Source organism: Scylla paramamosain, chromosome 36, assembly GCF_035594125.1.
Source record: "Scylla paramamosain isolate STU-SP2022 chromosome 36, ASM3559412v1, whole genome shotgun sequence".
Lineage (NCBI taxonomy): Eukaryota > Metazoa > Arthropoda > Malacostraca > Decapoda > Portunidae > Scylla > Scylla paramamosain.
This window is the reverse complement of record NC_087186.1, coordinates 5,426,356-5,445,379: the sequence shown is the minus strand read 5'-3', so window position 1 is coordinate 5,445,379 and position 19,024 is coordinate 5,426,356. Positions and strand designations below refer to the sequence as shown.

Below are 19,024 nucleotides of genomic sequence, written 5' to 3'. Positions count from 1 at the left end.
TGAAGAAAAACTACCATTACAGAAAGCCCCTTCAGGGATTTAACCTCTCAACTCATCAAAACCCCTTAGATAATATAATCTATAACAGTTAAATACAAGATAAATGGAAATTTTGAGATGGAAAAGAATAGAAGGTCCAGGGTATTGTATGATATATGTCAGTTATTTTTTACAAGTACATGAGGAGTGTCGTGGCGAGTACGAACCGATCTAAACAATTCCAATATTTCTTCTACAAGTCTCCAGAGGGCCGTAAGCCGCACCGTGAGTAAACCGCCTTTTAAATCTTCAAATATACACGTCATCCGTCACTCATTTCACCTTTACTCTACATCAGCGTGTAGCCAGTAGACACGACAATGGTATCCAGGGGGAAATTAAGTTTCACTGTCAGGGAAATAAGAAAAACAAGCTGAGATATTTGGGAGTTGTGCCACTGCGCTAGACGTGCCTGTGGTGGGCTAGTCCCTTGATTCTGTATAGCACGTTTGTTGTTATTTGTTCATAGCCAGGTGTGTGGTATGCTATGTGTGTAGTTTAGTGTATGTGTGTGTTTGAAACGTGTTATTAGAGGACCTGGCTGGTAAGAGGGTGATGATATAGTCATTTAAACCTCATGCATTTAACTCCACGCAGTCCTCGAGGCGAACATATTACCTGCTTTATTTTGGTGCAAGCTTGGAATATTTTGTTGTCTGGGTTGATGATAGTCACCCTTGTCTCACTGGTCGTGATTGCCTGCCTTTGTGTGACTATTGGCGGCAGGAATCCCTTACAGGTGGTGTATGGTGGTGCGTTCGTTAGTCCTACAGCAAACAGCGTCCACCAGATGACAAATCCTGGTGTTATTTTGGCAAAGGGCGTCCCCCATGTACTTGTAACTTACTTAATCGTGGAGATCAATATGAGATAGTTTTGTTTAGAAGTGTAAAGTGGACCTTTGGAAATATACTAGTAATATCTTGTTTATTTCGTTGTGTAAAGTTACCATCACACAAGGCAAGATTCAGTGATCTGGAGTGGTACAGCGTTGTGGGGTGCAGTTTGACAGGTCCGCAGCTTGGTGAGCAGCAAGAGATGTGCTGCATCATCACTGTGACGTGTGCAGCCTCCACCTCACCTGGACTGACCAAGTGTACATCGGTCACAGCTTCACTTCGGGCTTGCTTGGCATTCTGCTTATGACAAGAGAGAAAACATTTTTGGTGTTAAAGTTTGTTCAGAAATGACTGTCTTTAAACATTGCCATCACTTGCAGATCAGTCACATGTTTATAACTGCATGGTACAAGAGTTCCAGACTAGCACTGTGTGGGATACAACCAGCCACAGCTTTAATTTTCATCAGCTACAGTGGAAAAAAAAATATATATTTATATTTAAAAGTATATTTAAAAATTCACCAAACAGGGGTTGCTTGTCATTCTCAGCAATTCCTGTGACCAAACACACTGCTCCATTTTTCTTTGTTTTGTACCTTGATTTCCAACCTTAATGAGTCCTCTCCCATGCCAGCCACTGCTACATCTCATAACCAAAATGACTTAACCCAATGCTTGTACATGAGTCAGTCATTCAGCAGAGTATCTCATCATGACCCTCATTCCGCAGCTAAGCCATGGCTCCACGTAAAGGAAAGACCCAAAAGGAGGAGGTGCAAGTCCAGCTGGGACCACAGGTGCTGGATGGAGAGAAGGTGTTCGCTGTGTGCCACATCTATGCCAGCTACAACGACACCTTCGTGCACGTCACTGACCTGTCTGGCAGGGAGACCATCGTCCGCATCACTGGAGGCCAGAAGGTGAAGGCTGACCGTGATGAGTCCTCCCCCTACGCTGCTATGTTGGCCGCACAGGTAACAATAATAATAGAGTTGATGGTCAGGAGTGTTGCCTTTGAAACAGCACTCCATGACTTGTCCCTTCTCACTGTCTGGATCATGTGTTCTTTCTCTTTCCTTTTTTATTATTTTTGTATGTAATGATGATCAATTTATTTTATATATCTTTCATCCAGAGGCAGGCAGCTTAACCAAAAGAAATCTATTAGTATGTACAAAGAGGTAGTGCATGTTGATCCAAGAAAATAATTTAACTAACAGTTTGAAGTAGTGATGTGAAGTTGGTGATGGAGTGCTGTGCGTGAGAGGAAAGGAAAGTAGAAGATCTAGGACTAGAGGGGAAGTATCCTTTCATTTCTCCCTCCTTACATTTCCTTTACACTTTATTTTAATTTAGTCTCATCCCTTTATTTATTTTCAGTGTCAACTCATTGGTTTAATTATTTTCCTCACCTGGCTTAAATACTGAAGTGATTTTATCAATTTTGGGGACAACCATTAGAGATACTTGGTGGGAAGGACAGGAGCAGTTGTCAAAGTAATGTAATGCTGTAATGCTTACTGTTACTTGGAATTAACCCCTTCTTAAAAGGCACTCGTACATCCTCCATTGTGCTCAGTGTAACTCAAGAAGGGAGAGGAACCCAAGACCTCCATCTGACCTCAGGTCATATCTCTGGTTTAGGAGGAACCTTGGAACACATGTGATTGATTGGTGCAGCTATTTGTGGATTAGTTTTAAATAGTCACTAGATGTATTGCCATAAGAAAAAGAAAAATGTATATAGTCTTTAATGAATTATTAGTTAACTGAGGATAACAGACTGTGTATCTCAGAGAGTAACAAGTACAGTAATCATTTGATTATTTGGCATACAGCAGTGAAGACCATGCCAGATGACATTGAAAGCCGGATAATGTATCATTAACCTCAGGCCTTTCTGGTGCCCACAAACCCAATAATAACCAATGAAAATTATGATAGCAATATGTACTGAAAATAATAATAAAAATGGCTTGAACAGTATAACTAAAGGCCGCCATAAATACTCAGGCCAACATTTGGCGGCCTGTTCAGGCCAAACTGAGTGTGTTGGGTGGGTCAGTCTCCAGTTTGGGGCGGAGTCAGGGAGCCTGAGCCTGTCTGCCACTGCTTGATTTTTCAAGCCAGGTCAAGCCTAGTTTGAGTGAGTGTGGGCAATTGTCAAGTCAGGTCATAGTCCTCACCTTGTTATGGAAGAGAGAGGAAGCTACCTGCTGCTATTGCCTCAGAGAAAAGGTAGTTTCTACTGGAATTCATTGAAATTTACAGATACTGTCCTTGCCTCTGGAAAATTAAGAATGAGTGCACTTGGTAGATACAAGAAGACAGCAGCATATGAGTTACTGGTGCAGATACTGAAGGAAAGACATCACACTGCAAATAGAGAGACTGCCACCAAAGCAATCGACAACACAAGGAGCTCATTCTGCAAGGAATGTAAGACAGTGACATCATCAATGAAGTCCAGAGCTGGAGTAGAAGAGACAAACACCATCGCTGTGGTACTAAGATGAGGTACTCTTTCTTAAGGACCAAGAGCTGCTGCAGACATGTACCTGTTCGTCAGCGTGGAGCAGAGCAGCCATCCTGCCTACCTTCTGCAGTGGTATCTGGCAAGAACTGAGTGCAGGCCCTCAGGCTGCCTGAATTGTATATGGGCTCTTCTTTTTTCTGTGAGGCTGCTGGGCAGGACTGCCTGTATGCCAGCCTTAACAATATCAAAAATATTAAGGCTAGGTTGGGCATCTCACTGTTTATGAGCCAAATTGGTGCAGCATTACCCTGCAAACAAGACATACATACATTAATCACTCCAATATTCATAAAGACGAGACTTATTGATATCTGGTTGTAACTATGTCTGGATATTAAACCAGATACGCATCCAGTTAATTATCTGGACATAAACACTGGTGTGATGTGGCAGCATGATGCAGCACTGTGATGAATGCAGCTGTGCCACAGTAGTGTGATATCTCATTTGTTCATGTGTTTTTTGCAATGCAGCAACACCATTTTAACCAAAGATTATATTAAAGTTTTGTATAATCTTAGGTTGCAGCAACAGTAGCACTATATAGTGTGACACTGGCTGTAGTTAGACACCCAATTTCTTTATGTTTTCACAGGGCAACAGTGCCATTGTGGTCACTGCATACTATTACACTGACCTTCCTCTCCCCATCTCACAGGTAAACTGCTGGTAGTAGTGTTGTAGTAAGCAACCACATGAATAATCTGTATGTTCAGATATGCTGTATATATCTGCTGTAATTTTTCTCTGAATTGTCTTTCTCTCTTTTGGTATTATTCTATACACCCACACAACAGCAGCTCTTCCTTGTTCCCACTAACTCGTGGTCATCTTCACATCTCTGCCATTCTGTCACTTGTTGCTTCCCACCATGGAGCACATGCTAGCTTTCTTTATTGTAGAAGGTATAGGACAAAAACAGGAATAAGGTTGAAGAAAATCTCCATAAGACAGAAATGTCATAAAATTTGTTGTACATGTAGAGAATACTGTACAAAAACATTTTGTGTACTGATGTCCAGTAAATTACAAAAATTAATCAGACTTGAAATACCTCGACATGCTGTGCATGGATCAGGACAGATATTGGAGGGATTGTTGTATTGCATCTCGCACACAAATAAGTGCCAGAACTTTTGTTGGATAATGTATCATAAGGACAGATAACGTTTTAATACAGCCGAGTTGCTGGTGTCAGATATTGTTGCATGATGGATAAAAGAGTCTTGAGTGGATGGTACTTAAGTTGCTGGTAATTGGTTATGACACATCCTCCATGGTTGTGGCAGGTAGCTAGGTGGTCAGGCTGATCCATCCCTCAAGAATGCATGACTCCAGTTTTTCCAGTACATTTAACACAAGATTCTTCATAAAACTATACAGAAAGAGTGCACTGAAATATGTCAGGTGTTTGCCTGTCTATATACTCTGATACTTTTGTTTTGACCTCCCTCAGGAAGGTGGACAGAATTCTCTGTAGTTTTCTATTATGGCTGTCTTACTCTGCCCTGATTTATCACACTTATAGTGGATATTTCAGGCTGAGAGATGGACTGTGTGAAAGTAAATTAAATCATACTAAACAAGTCACCCAGCAAGTTAAACTACTGACTAACAGAGCTAAATGTTTAATAAGTGTCAATCTTTAGGCAGGTAATGTTGCAGGACATGTTTAGAATGTTAAGGCTTGTAGTGATGTTTTCTTAGGAGTGAAACACAGCAGAGCATCAAGAATGTATCTCTTTCTCAGGATGTTGCTGAGAAGTGCAAGACTCTGGGCATCACCTGCCTGCACATCAAGATACGTGCCACGGGCGGCAACAAGACCAAGACGCCAGGACCCGGTGGCCAGTCTGCCCTGCGAGCTCTGGCCCGTGCCGGCATGAAGATTGGACGTATTGAGGTGAGTGTTGTGCCTGTCTTTACTCCTGTTATGTCTAGTACATTTTCCTCAGTAAATATTCTAATACCTGTTAAGTAACATTAATTGCTGCCTGACAGTTCAGATTTTATCTTGATTTTTTTTCCTTTGTCTGTTTTATTCTTGTTTATTGCATGTAATTTCATCTTATATTTTGATTGTTTTCTTCCATTTACATTTCTCTGTACTATCTCCTCTATTTGTAATTCTTCCCTTTTTTTTTAATATATACCTCTACAAGGGTCATGATCATCATCTGTGTCTCTTGAATGGTGTCTCCTGCACCAACACATATTGCACTCAGCTTTTCCCTCCTCAAAAGACACCTGTACATTCATTGTGCTCAGTGTAACTCAAGAAGGGAGAATAAACCACAGCTTCTCAGTAATGGCTACATTCTTCTTGTGGCCCTTCATGAAACTTTGGAACATTAATTCCTAGATGAATTATGGGTTTATCAAATTCCTGTGTTCAACAGTATATTGATAAATGTATTTTAGGGCTTAACATAATCTGATATTACATTTCATGTAAGCTGTATTTCTCAATTTCTTAAAATTAACATTGATAGATCAGTATAATCTTCCCTCAGTCTTTAATGGATTTGCTTTAGAGTACCATCCTAATGAAATATTCTAGAACATGCTAATGCAAGAACTGTTTGAGTCAGGTTATCAAGGCATATTATTCATAGCAAAATATTACTTATATGGTGCAGCTGGTAATCAGTTCTTGGTCTTTGATTTTTTATCGGCTTTAATTAATCCCATTGTCAGTGTATGATCCTTTTAAACAAAATCCAAGCTAAGGCCATAGTGATTCAAGATGCCTGCCTACATGTGTCCCATAGCTGATTGCTTGTCTGGTGTGTAGAGAGACCAGATCACTCCAGCATGAAACAAGTTGAGGGCTGGGTGTGTTGACAAAGTGCAGTGTGCTGGTGTAGTGTGGAGAATAAGAACCTAATTGGCCACTTTTTTTGATACCAACACAGAGCAAGTTATTTGCACATGAATAATTATATGTATTATTTACAATATCAGTGATCATACATTTGAGCCTTAAAATATATGAATTGTGTATTCTGATATTGATATGAAAGGTGTTTTCTAATACACCACAAAATTCCCTCCAGTGGTCCAGTACTATCTCATATTTGTGGTCTTTAGTTGTGTTGTTGAACATAGGAATTGAGATGTTTATGCAGTTTTTTCATCTTCCTTTTACATAGTTTATATATTGATTTAGATTTATTCCTTAGAACCCAGTCACAGCTGGAATTTAAGTCTTCATATTCGGTTCTTCCATCTTTGTATCTTCTCACTCTTCTGACTTTCCTCATAACTATTGAATATTTTAACTTGCCTTTATGTACATTATTTTCAGTTGTCTATGGCTCCTTTTGTACATCTGATGGCAGGTCCAGAGACTATATTTATTTGTAACTTAACTCATAAGTGATTTTTATTGTAGTTTTACCATCCTCTTTTCATGAAACTCCACCGTCTTACAAATGTTTTCATGCATTCTTGCATTGGTGTTATATCTCACCATTTTCTATTTAATCTTTCCAAGATAAGTAAGAGGATTTTGATTTTATCTTTGAGATTGTTTGTGTGTGGGGCTTTGTTCCTTTGCAGTGACCATCATTTTCCTTGGGGGATTGGTTGGAATTTATCTGCCACTTTTTATTGTGGCTGTAGAGTATATCTTCTCTGATGTTCCTTTTCATGTTTTTTTCTCAACACACCATCTCCAGGTTTTCTTGTATCCTCCCACTGGTCTTCCTGCAATAATGTAATCTTGTTATACAGATGGATAGTAATTTTTAGATATAAGCCTGTGAAGTTTTCATTCCTTTATTCTTAATTGAAGGAATTAAACTGATGGTGAGGGAAGTGGTGTTTGAAGCGTCTTTTTTTGTTTGCAGGATGTGACGCCAGTGCCCTCAGACAGCACACGCAGGAAGGGTGGCCGCAGGGGCAGGCGCCTGTAATTGTCTGGCTCTAATTATAGTGATCCGTTAACTGTTTGTTTTCCTGATGCAATTTTATTCCAAGATTTCCTATTTGAGTGGATGGATTAGTGGGAAGATCAGTAATGTGTCTGTGTGGCATATGGTTCTCTTTGAGCTAAGACAGTTATGACTGAAATTCACTTTAAATATAGATATCTTAAACTTAAGTATGTCTTTTAATATAAATAATAACTACATGTAGTTATCCTGTGGTCAAGACATGAGAGGGGTCTTAGCACAGGACATTGTCTTGTAGTACCTAAAGAATCACTGAATGAAGGTGGTGGATGGGTCTGTGTGAGTGCTTGGCTTGTAGTTGAAAGCTTGAGTTCAGTCTCCACTCTGGAATTACTTGATTGGATGGATGACATTCTTATAACCTTAGATAATGCCATGTGATCTTGCTATTGTGGCACCATAACTCAGTCAAGCTCCACTTTCCATTGTTAAGAAAAATTTTCTGTATTGCTTGAAACATGAATGATGAAGATGGAAAGTTAAAGTTGCAATGGACATCAGTCTCTTAATGTGCAGCACTGGTAGTTGCTGCCTTTTGCAGGACTTTCTAATGTACAGGAAATGCTCTAAATTCTTACTTGTATCTCTTCAGAGTTCTTAAGGATCAGGTGGCTCTGTCTCATTTTTGGCTGAGCTGAAGGGTTGCAAATTTTATCATTGCTCAAAGTTGTCATAGTGGGAACCCTAGCCAGAGTCAGATGACCTTGTTAGACACCTTCAGTTGTTTTAAATCTCTTCGGGTATTGCAATTAATATATTAACCTGTCAGTGTCAAGGATGGATCACTTTGGCAGTCCCTTTATACTTTTGCAGTTACTTTTAATATCTACACTATGAAGGCTTACATTTCACTTTTAATTCTTACACCTAGTCTTTAAGGAGCTTGAGCTTACAATGCCTCCAGCTTACTTGTTTTGTTGCTCTCATTGTGGTGAACATCCAGGAAATGGCACTGGGTTCATAAAAGGCTATTGAGATCTAAGAGATAAATCAATACAGAACATTAATGGAAACTGCATATAGCCAGTATACCTACACTTGGCATTCTATATTTGTGTGCACCTGTATTTTTTTGTCCTACATGATATAATCCTTTCCACTGAATGCAATGGATTATTCTGAATAGACGTTTATCATTAAATTGTAAATTTAATGCAGGAAACTGTTTTCATGGCGGTATAGGCTATAGTCAAATGGTGAATCTCGAGTTGGAGTCCATAGAAATGTGTCAGCATGGTAAAACAATAGGTCTAGTAGGATCCGGAGCTTTTTATTTATTTATTTATTTTATTTTTTTTATGTAGGAGGGACACTGGCCAAGGGTAGCAAAATTCCAATAAAAAAGCAAAATGCCCACTGAGATGCCAGTCCCATAAAGGTCCAAAGCAGTAGTAAAAAATTGAAGGATGTGTCTTAAAACCTCCCTTTTGAAGGAATTCAAGTCATAGGAAGGTGGAAATACAGAAGCAGGCAGAGAGTTCCAGAATTTACCAGAGAAAGGGACGAATGATTAAGAATAATGGTTAACTCTTGCATTAGAGAGGTGGACATAATAGGGATGAGAGAAAGAAGAAAGTCTTGTGCAGCGAGGCCGCGGGAGGAGGGGAGGTATTCAGTTAGCAAGATCAGAACATAAGAACATAAGAAATAAGGGAAGCTGCAAGAAGCGACCAGAGAGCAGTTAGCATGAAAATCGCGGTAGAAGACAGCTAGAGATGCAACATTTGCGGCTATTGAGAGAGGCTGAAGACAGTCAGTCAGAGGAGAGGAGTTGATTAGACGAAAAGCTTTTGATTCCACCCTGACTAGAAGAGCGTTTTGAGTGGAACTCCCCCAGGCATGTGAAGCATACTCCATACATACACGGATAAGGCCTTTGTACAGAGCAGCTGGGGGGTGGGGTGAGAAAAACTGGCGGAGACGTCTCAGAACACCTAACTTCATAGAAGCTGTTTTAGCTAGAGATGAGATGTGAAGTTTCCAGTTCAGATTATAAGTAAAGGACAGACCGAGGATGTTCAGTGTAGAAGAGGGGGACAGTTGAGTGTCACTGAAGAAGAGGGGATAGTTGCCTGGAAGGTTGTGTCGAGTTGATAGAGGAATTGAGTTTTTGAGGCATTGAACAATACCAAGTTTGCTTTACCCCAATCAGAAATTTTAGAAAGATCAGAAGTCAAGCGTTCTGTGGCTTCCCTGCGTGAAATGTTTACTTCCTGAAGGGTTGGACGTTTATGAAAAGACTTGGAAAAGTGCAGGGTGGTATTATCAGCGTAGGAGTGGATAGGACAAGAAGTTTGGTTTAGAAGATCATTAATGAATAATAAGAAGAGAGTAGGTGACAGGACAGAAAATGTGTTGTGATAGGAAGTGCCTGCTTGGATGAAAATCCGCGTGATTGGTAGGAAGAAAAGGATATACAAAACTTATTGTAGATAAAAAAGAAAATAACAATAATAATTGACATGGTTACATAAGGAAATGGAGATAATAGTGGTAATAATAAAATACTAGTGGGGAGAAAAGGAAAAATGGTTTAAGGCTTGTCTACTGTAGGTTGTGTATGAAAAGTTTCTGGCACTGGCTATAAATATACATCTCTATAAATAAGAATTGGGAATTTTTCATAGAATCTCGGATATCTTTTATTTCTAGCCGATAATTTTTGAATACTAAATGTGGAAGCACGGAGTTGAAGACTTGCGGGACCCGAGTAAACACTGAATAGTAAATGGCACGTGTCGAGGCACGGGGACTTGTGTATCCAAGCATTCCACTGGAGCATTCAGGTGACACGTGGTAAGTTGAACTGAAGTGCTGTGGTAGCTCCATGTCCTTTGTAGTCATGGGAATTGTGTAAGACTGGTTATGAATATAACAAGGGAAAGGAGGTGAAAAGATTGTTACTAATCAGCTTATTTTCAAAGCCTTTGTTTGAACTGACATACGAACTGATCTTAATGGCCAGACATTAGTCCGGTTCTCGTGATGGTGCAGAATCCGTGTTCATCTATTACTAGAATCTCGCTAAATATCTGTTAAGATGCCTTTTCCTTCGGGAGGAAAAAAAAAAAAAAAAAAAAAAAAAAAAAAAAAAAAAAATATATATATATATATATATATATATATATATATATATATATATATATATATATATATATATATATATATATATATATATATATATATATATATATATATATATATATATATATATATATATATATATATATATATATGTTACAGTCAAAATCCGGAATCAGTCAAAACTAGTTTTAACTAAACCCGGAATCAGTCAAAACTAGTTTTAACTAGGTATTTTCAATGTGTTGGTGAACAACTGGTATTACCTAGGCAAAACTAGTTATACCTTAATGTGTTTGATATAACTAGAAATATCAAAGTTTAACCTAACCTAACCTAACCTAACTAGGTTAGACTAAAAGTGAAACTGGTGTAGTGCCTGGGAAAACATTTATATGTATAAGTAGCATTAGGTTAGGTTAGGTTATGTTAGATGGGGATGTTATGTTTGAGTTCCCCAAAAATGATACTCAAACGAGCAATGGTACTCAAACGAGTGGTCATATCCCTCACCTACTTTTGACATTCAGTACCGTTGTTGAATCTAGTTTTAACTTACACGATCAGATAAAACTAGATTTAACTAGTTAAACTTTGATATTTCTAGTTATATCAAACACATTAAGGTATAACTAGTTTTGCCTAGGTAATACTAGTTGTTCACCAACACATTGAAAATACCTAGTTAAAACTAGTTTTGACTGATTCCGGGTTTTGACTGTAACATATATATATATATATATATATATATATATATATATATATATATATATATATATATATATATATATATATATATATATATATATATATATATATATATATATATATATATATATATATATATATATATATATATATATATATAATCTATTCATGACCCTTCTGTTGACTGACTTCTTTCATAATAAATAACTTATGGTAGATTCAAGTATGAGTCATGCCTTTAACTCTTGTCATTACAAAGTAAGAGAGACGCTTCAACTTTGTGCAAGATGTTAATCTCTGGATGTCAGATGAGGCTGGTCAACAGTGTCTAGATGTCAGATAAGCCATGACAACAGACTTAGGATGTCAGGTACGGTGTTGTGGAAAAAAATCGGGGCAGGCGAGAGAATAACTTAACCAAACTAATCTAACATAAACTAACCTATACTAAACTAAACTAACCTAACATATCTTCCACTGGAACAAATTTTTCCAAATGTTTTCCGCCTTTCCAACGGGAAAGATCCACTCCTGCGCATGCGCGGTGGTACCATTTTTGTTGCCCTCTTTTTTTTTTTTTTCACGACAACGGCATGCCAACGGTCTCTGAATGTCAGATGACATTGACTGGTAATGTGTCAGGAAAAAGCGTGCCGCCGCGACGGTCATGACGCTGTTTAAAATCCGAACAAGGCCTTACCTCATGCGAATCGGTCTTGCCTTCAGGTAAAGTTCTCAGTGTTTCCCTAATATCTCAAAGTAGAGCATCACGCCACTGGCAGTGGAGTAGTTCCAGTCGTGGTTTGTGGCTTGTGAGCCGTGCCACATGTTGGAAAGAGATTAGAGACCATGGCCTCTCTCCTCGAGAGCGAGGGTTTCCTTCTTGTAACACCTGGAGGCGCGTTTTTATCGTCTAAGATCGCGCTTGTTTTCGAAGCGCGATCTTCGGTGAAGTAAAGATGGCGTGTTTTTGTCGTCAACATTTCGGCGATCTTGCTTCGAAGTCGCCGGTTAGAAACCAAGACTTTCTTCAAGGCCAAGGATCTTCGACAAATCCCACCGCTGCCACCGTTGTGATGCTATACCTTGGAGCATCATGGTGACACCGAGAAATTTATCTGAAGGCAGGACAGATTCGCCCTCACCCCAGTAAGAACCCGTGTGAAGATCGTCGCGGCAGCATGGTTCTTCTGACACATACTGGTCAGGCCATAAGCAATCTCCGAGGTACGAGTGATTTTTGGTTGATCTTTACTGCCCGGGCACCATAACGTGGTCCAGACTACATCTTCTTTGGGCAGAGCGTGGAGGGGATACCAAGGGACAAGCCTACATTGCATTCTCGTTTCCTGTTCTGTCAGCTGCTACTAAACTTCGTGTGCGTAGCAGAACAGGAAATACGTTTCAAAAGGAAGTCTTATTTGAGGATGCTTTTTCTGGCGGTTGCCACATCTTAAATTTTTACATGTCCTATGATAATATCCTTGGTCGCATCCATCTGGTTTATTGATAATATGATAACTTCCTCACACGTGCTTTCCCTTGGTATAATTTGTAACAAGGAAAATGGGTTGGCGACCAGACAGGGTCAAAGGTCTCCTTGAGCTGAACGCACATGCCACTACTTTCCTTTCTCGTGCAGTAAGTGGCCAGAGTGACGACGCGGGGAGGGTTGTGAAGCAGCCAAGTGTTCTGGTTGCCACGCTTGGAACCCGTGCTGCACTCGGGGCTACTTTTTTCTGCTATCTGATTGAGTGAGTTGGAAATGTAAGGATATAAGACGAATTTATGAACAGATGAGGGGTAGATATTTTTAATCTAGTATGTTTGAAACGGATGCTCCCCCATGTGGACCTGCTGACTTCTTGCAGCCACCCCTAAGTTCTTGTCAGTGTGGCAGGGCAGGACGTGTGCCTCCCCCGCAACATGAATCATGATGTCGCAATCCCGCGTCCACGCCCACATAAGGAAAATTTTTTCTGGCAAATTCTATAAACTCTTTTAACGGGATTTTCATCACCCATTGTGCTGCCCTGAGAAGTAACCCAAGTTTCTACAGATCCAACAGGTTTAGAGGCAGACCCCGTAACGTACGTTCACACTGCATACATGGCTGTTAATACCACCTGCCACTCGGGACAGTGATAGTGCAGCTTTCGCACACCAAGACGCTCTTTGTCTCCACATCCAAGTTGAATGAAGTACCCGCGCTGTAGATTGTGACAGCAGACAGAACATGCGTCACTTTAAGCTACTCAATGTGATCAAAGAGAGGTTATCAAAGCCGTCAAACACGTAACCTTGAGGCAGCTCACTCCTTGAACCTCTCCTTCATGAGCTGCTGAACAAAGGAAGACTGTATAGTGCGTCCTTAGCTTGATTCCCTCCTGCTTCAGCCTCACTGGCACTGAAAGGGCGTGCCAGGCTGCTGAGAGGACTTTCACTGCCCTTCACAGCATCAGATCGAGTTGTGATGGCAAGAGGGAGGAATAGGGAGTGGTCAAAATGCCACCTTCCGCGTTTCTTGCACGAAAGATGCCGGGCTCGTCTGCCATCTGGTATTGTGCTAATCAAGGCCTTGGTGCTAATCACAGAGATAACACTCGTCTAGGGAGGTCACCGTCTGCGCACTTGGGCCACGACATTATTGTTGGTTAGCATTCTCAAATGTTTTGCTGTTATTCCGACCACTTTTATCAGGTTACAGAGGAAGTATTATAAATGTTTTAATGATTCATGATGGAAATAATGATTTAACAAGGATTCAGCATTAACAAAGGGAAAAACCGTTCATGAAAACTCGATTGATGGGAAAAACACTCATGAAAACCTGATCATTCTGCGGCCTTTGAAAATAGTCCTGACGAGAGAACAAAACATTTCAAGATACGAGCTATAACAGTGCGAGTCAGTGCATGGCAACTGTAATGAACAGACTATTAATGATAGACTAATAGTAATACTTTAACAATCATGAAAATAAATACATATATAAAATAAGAAATCATAAAAGCTATATAGAGGCTGGTAGAGTTAAGATATACAAGCTTGATAAACATCACACTTAAACGATGATGCATTTCGGCTCTCCGTAGGGTTGGGTACCAAAGTGTGTGTGTGTGCGTGTGTCTGTGATGAAGGAGGGTGGTAGGCTATCGAGGGAGGGACGGGAGGCCTGGGGGAGTGTGAAGCAGCTGCCGGCGAGGTGGGAGGGAGTCACTGCCTGCCTTGCCCTCAGCTATTTTTATGAGCCTTAGCCTCTACACGGCCTCCCGCATCCTGCACCAGTCACACAGCCTATTGGTGCACGATGTAAAAGCATCACACGTATTATTAGCTCTCGGAGAACAAATCTACCAGGAAAATGTGATTAGTCAACTTGGACAAAGCGGCAGTTGGCGGGAGGAGGCTGAAGGGGAGGCGAGGGACAGGGGAGCGCAAATTCACTGTCGGCGCCACCTAATGTAACTTTTTTTTTTTTTTCTCTCTCTCTCTCTCTCTCTCTCTCTCTCTCTCTCTCTCTCTCTCTCTCTCTCTCTCTATTTCTTCTTGCGTCAAGCGTGTCTACGTGCGTGTGGTGTGATGGGAGGTAAAATTTAGAAGCGGAAATGGGTATGTGGTGAGTTACAATGAGTTAATACTAAAAAGGAGTCACCCGTCTTGTAAAAGGGAATGCGGTGCGTTGTGCGTCACAGCACTGTATACGTGACGTGTGTAAGATTTTTCCTTCTTCTATCTTTGTCACTATCACGGTAAACAACACTGACAATACGATATAACTGTGATAATGCTGTTCTTCCCCCTACTGCTATACTACTACTACTACTATTATTACTCATACTACTACTACTACTACTACTACTACTACTACTATTAGTACTGCTACTACTACTACTACTGATGGTTATATGAAGGGTAACATAACCAGGTGCAGGACAAAGAGCAGAACAATGACTGATATTATTTTCAGTGAGTAATGGATGCAGGGGAAGCGATCAGAGCCGGGGAGACCATCTGTCGATCACTGCCAGCCACATCCCAGCGTCTCTATATACCATCACCCACCATTACCTAGGACCGCCTCACGCCTGCCAGGAGAGAAATGTAGTTGAATCACGTGCATATCAGACACCCCTGGTTCTTTTTGGAGTGGGTCAGGTCAGGTTGGGTTAGATTAAGTTAGGCTGTATTAGATTACATTAGGTTAGATTAGATTATGTCAAGCTGTATTAGATTACGTTAGGTTATATTAAGTTGTATTAGATTACGTTATGTTAGGTTAGACCATGTTGGGCTACGTTATATTAGAATAGGTTAAGTTAGTCTATATTAGTTAGGTTAGGCTACGTTAAGTTTAGGCTGTATTACATTACGTTAGGTTAGAAGTGTCAGTTTCTAAATCAAGTAACGTTAATCTAAGCCGTTCTTACAAATCCTAGTTCAAGATATTAGCGATGAAGAATTTAACCACTATTTTTAATGTATTTACTGATACTACCTCTAGTTCCCTCTTCATGTTACAATAATACATCTACATACATTATCCTAATCAGCCTAAGTAATTTCACTGCAGGATAAAGCTTGGGACAGTTCAGTAGTCTGTCCTTGGGCGGCATACTCAAAACTTCACAGTACAAAACCACAATGATATCGGACGCAGCTGGGGACTGAAAAGTAATGATCCTCTGTGTGTGTGTGTGTGTGTAGCCCTTAACCATCTGCCCCGCCGCTGGACGTGATATTGAACTCCATCCGCCTATTGGACTCGCACGTGGCCCATTTATACAGGCCACGTGTCGCCAGCCAATAGCAGCATGGCTTGCCTGTACTCACTGTGACGTCACCACCCGGACAAAAGCTTCTCTGGGAGGGGTACAAGCGGGCGGGATTTTGATGTGTGTGTGTGTGTGTGTGTGTGTGTGTGTGTGTGTGTGTGTGTTTCAGGTATGAGATTGTCCTCGCCTCTACTTCCTGCCTCACGTGATGAAACTTTCTAGTTAATATTCTCTCTGGACCACGCTCCCTGCTTTCACTTCATAAGGAAAATAACAAGGACTACGGTGCACAGAAAAACCGTGTAATTTCGGAGCAAGAAAGGTATGCCCGGGACAAATCTACACACTATAGACCATAGTGATGTAAAGTGATGTATCGGATATCTGCATCCGTATTGGCATCCGCGGAGCATCTGCACTAAAGATAATATCTGCATTACTATTCGCATCCGCGTGTTGATATAATTAAAGATCCGCAACCGTATTTGCAGATAACAAACTATCCGCCTCCTTCCCCGTCAAAGAAACACAGAGATTGTAAATCTGTGTGTGTGTGTGTGTGTGTGTGTGTGTGTGTGTGTGTGTGTGTGTGTGCGCGGACGAGTGAGGGAGACTGACAAAGTGTGAAGGACAATGTAAAAGTAAGAGAGAGAGAGAGAGAGAGAGAGAGAGAGAGAGAGAGAGAGAGAGAGAGAGAGAGAGAGAGAGAGAGAGAGAGAGAGAGAGAGAGAGAGAGAGAGAGAGAGAGAGAGAGAGAACGCAAACGTAACTAAAGTGAAAGTTAGGGGAAGATAAAATGTGAGAATAAGAACTATCCTGAAGATTGATAAACAGAATGAGACACTGAGAAAGAGAATGGAATTATTCGAGTGGATGAGAGTGAGGAAGGATGGAAAGTAAATGCAAGGACAGTGGCTGGCTGCGTGGTGAACCCTAGGATGCATGAATTTTTTCAAAGGGAACTTGGAAATAATGGGGTACATAGCATGACCAGTGCATAATATAAGAGTGCACAGTAGGAAAAGATGTTTTTAGAAGAAAAATTGTGTGCCATGTAACATGTAGCTACATGACACGACGAGTATATATGTACGAGAATGTACAGAAGGAGAATTTGTTTTAGGAACAATATTGTCATGTAAGAAATTAAATTAAAATTAAAATATTACAAATTTGTGTATCATATTAATATACTACACTGAGACGCAGCTCACGTGTCACAGGTCTGGGATGTGGCAGTTTGTTTTATGATATATTTAGCACTTATATAACAATTATTTAGGATCGAGTAGTTATTTTCAATATTTAAAATCGAGACCGAATAATTTTACCTATATATTTTCAGTCTTTGAACTATATAGAAAAAAAAAACACGTCAAATATTCATGTAAAGTGGTGAAAGAAATTCGCAACCACTTCCGCGTCCCCAAATACTATTGATATTTGAACATTCGCAATCTTATCCGCAACCGCATTTATGAGAAATGTATATCCTGCTCCGCCTCCCCATCAGCGGGGCTCTAGTATTTTGTATAAGATACATCACTACTGTAGACGCTGTCTGCTTCTTCAATTTTATTTATTTATTATTTATTTATTTATTTATTTATATTTATTTTATTTGTTATTTATTTATTTATTTATTTTATTTATATATTTATTTATTTTTTTTTATTTTGATGAGCTAGATTATTTTAAACTATATAACTATTTCTTAGAATCAATTGTCGACCATTCAATGAAGGGAGGTGTTCATTCTATCTCAAACTCTATCACATTTCCTTGAAAACGCTGGACAGAAAACGAACGTTTTATTATAATATAAATTGGTGGTTTATTATGCACGAGAGGAGAGTGTCATTTACCTCTTCTTCCTGTTCTAAGCACAAACAGCCATGTAAGGACCAATGGATCTATTGTTGGTCGTTCTTCCTTTTTGTTTCTCATTCTCTTCTCTTGACACGTGGACTTGAACTGTCTTCCATACTAAGTATGACTTTGTAGCGAGGCAGAGTTGTAGCTGTAGTTGTAGTTTAACGCATTCTCTAAAGAACCTTATATAGAAAAATGTAACACTTGTATTGAAACTTATAAGTGTGATTCTGCCTTACCAGTTAGTGAGTAGAATGGAAACTGCTAAGGTGGAGTTGCTAATCTGATCCTAATAAAACGCCAGTAATGAGCCATCTGCCGTGTCGGACTGAAGATGTATACACCCCCACTGAGTGGAGACGAATTAGTTTTCATACTTAAACCAAACGAATAAGAAATAAAATAGTGAAAAGAACAATATTACATATAAGTAACAAAAATATTCAGTAATAAAGGTAAAAAGGCTGATAATTCAAAAGTGGAGAAATTAATTTCCTTCTCCAATCAGATTAATGAAAAGTAAAATAACGAAAAGAACAACAGAAATTAAAAATCTTAATTATAAGTAATTAAGAAAATATAGTAAACTTGTCCAAAAAAAATGGACAAATAATTTTCGTATTTCAAAATAAGGTAAAATTTAATATAGGAAATAAAACGATGATAAAAAATAGTGAAGACAGTGTACAACGTGTCCACACTTCCCTCAGGCGGCATAAAAAAAACAACTGTAGCTAAAAATAATGAAAGGTGCTCACTCTACAGTTTTTCATCCGTGTGCCTCCGTGGTGGCGGAAGGTGAACACCCAGAATAGCGTGGGATCGTGAGGGAGGAGGACGATGATGACAAGCATGAAGCCGGTGCTGGGGAGGTGCCAGGAAGGGGAGGGGCGGGACGAGGCGCGGCAGCAGGCACTTCTCGTCATCTTATCGTCATTAGTGTTATTACTGATGTTATTGTTATTGGTACTGGTATTGTGATTGTTTTTGTTATTGATGGTGGTATCATTGTTGTCGCTGTTGTTATTACCGTGCTGTTATTATTGTTCTTGTTCTTGTGATCATTGTTATTGACTTTGGTCTCATTACTACTACTACTACTACTACTACTACTACTACTACTACTGGAATTAGGACAGAAATTTATGATGAACTAGTTAAGAAAAAAAAAATATTAATAGTAAACAGTAATAAAATCAAATAAATTCCAGGGTTT

General features: G+C 39.7%; 1 protein-coding gene across 2 annotated transcripts; it reads left to right on the top strand.

Moving 5' to 3' along the window:
• Nucleotides 1–112: 112 nt before the first annotated feature.
• Nucleotides 113–7,364, top strand: LOC135090851 (small ribosomal subunit protein uS11). Of its 2 annotated transcripts, none has more exons than XM_063987952.1 (4): nucleotides 113–264; nucleotides 1,611–1,854; nucleotides 5,167–5,319; nucleotides 7,268–7,364. In XM_063987952.1, the coding sequence occupies exons 2-4, from the start codon at nucleotides 1,618–1,620 to the stop codon at nucleotides 7,331–7,333; spliced, it is 456 nt and encodes a 151-aa protein (XP_063844022.1). In that variant the 5' UTR covers nucleotides 113–264; nucleotides 1,611–1,617; the 3' UTR covers nucleotides 7,334–7,364. The 2 variants fall into 2 exon arrangements, with proteins under 2 accessions (XP_063844022.1, XP_063844023.1); XM_063987953.1 differs by lacking the exon at nucleotides 113–264 and adding an exon at nucleotides 441–512.
• Nucleotides 7,365–19,024: the final 11,660 nt, after the last annotated feature.

Excerpts from the sequence above, each read along its gene's own strand:
- LOC135090851 (XM_063987952.1), top strand. The coding sequence starts at position 1,618 with ATGGCTCCACGTAAAGGAAAGACCCAAAAGGAGGAGGTGCAAGTCCAG. Across the intron at positions 1,855-5,166 it reads CTGCTATGTTGGCCGCACAG|GATGTTGCTGAGAAGTGCAA; the intron begins GTAACAATAATA and ends TCTCTTTCTCAG. Across the intron at positions 5,320-7,267 it reads TGAAGATTGGACGTATTGAG|GATGTGACGCCAGTGCCCTC; the intron begins GTGAGTGTTGTG and ends TTTTGTTTGCAG.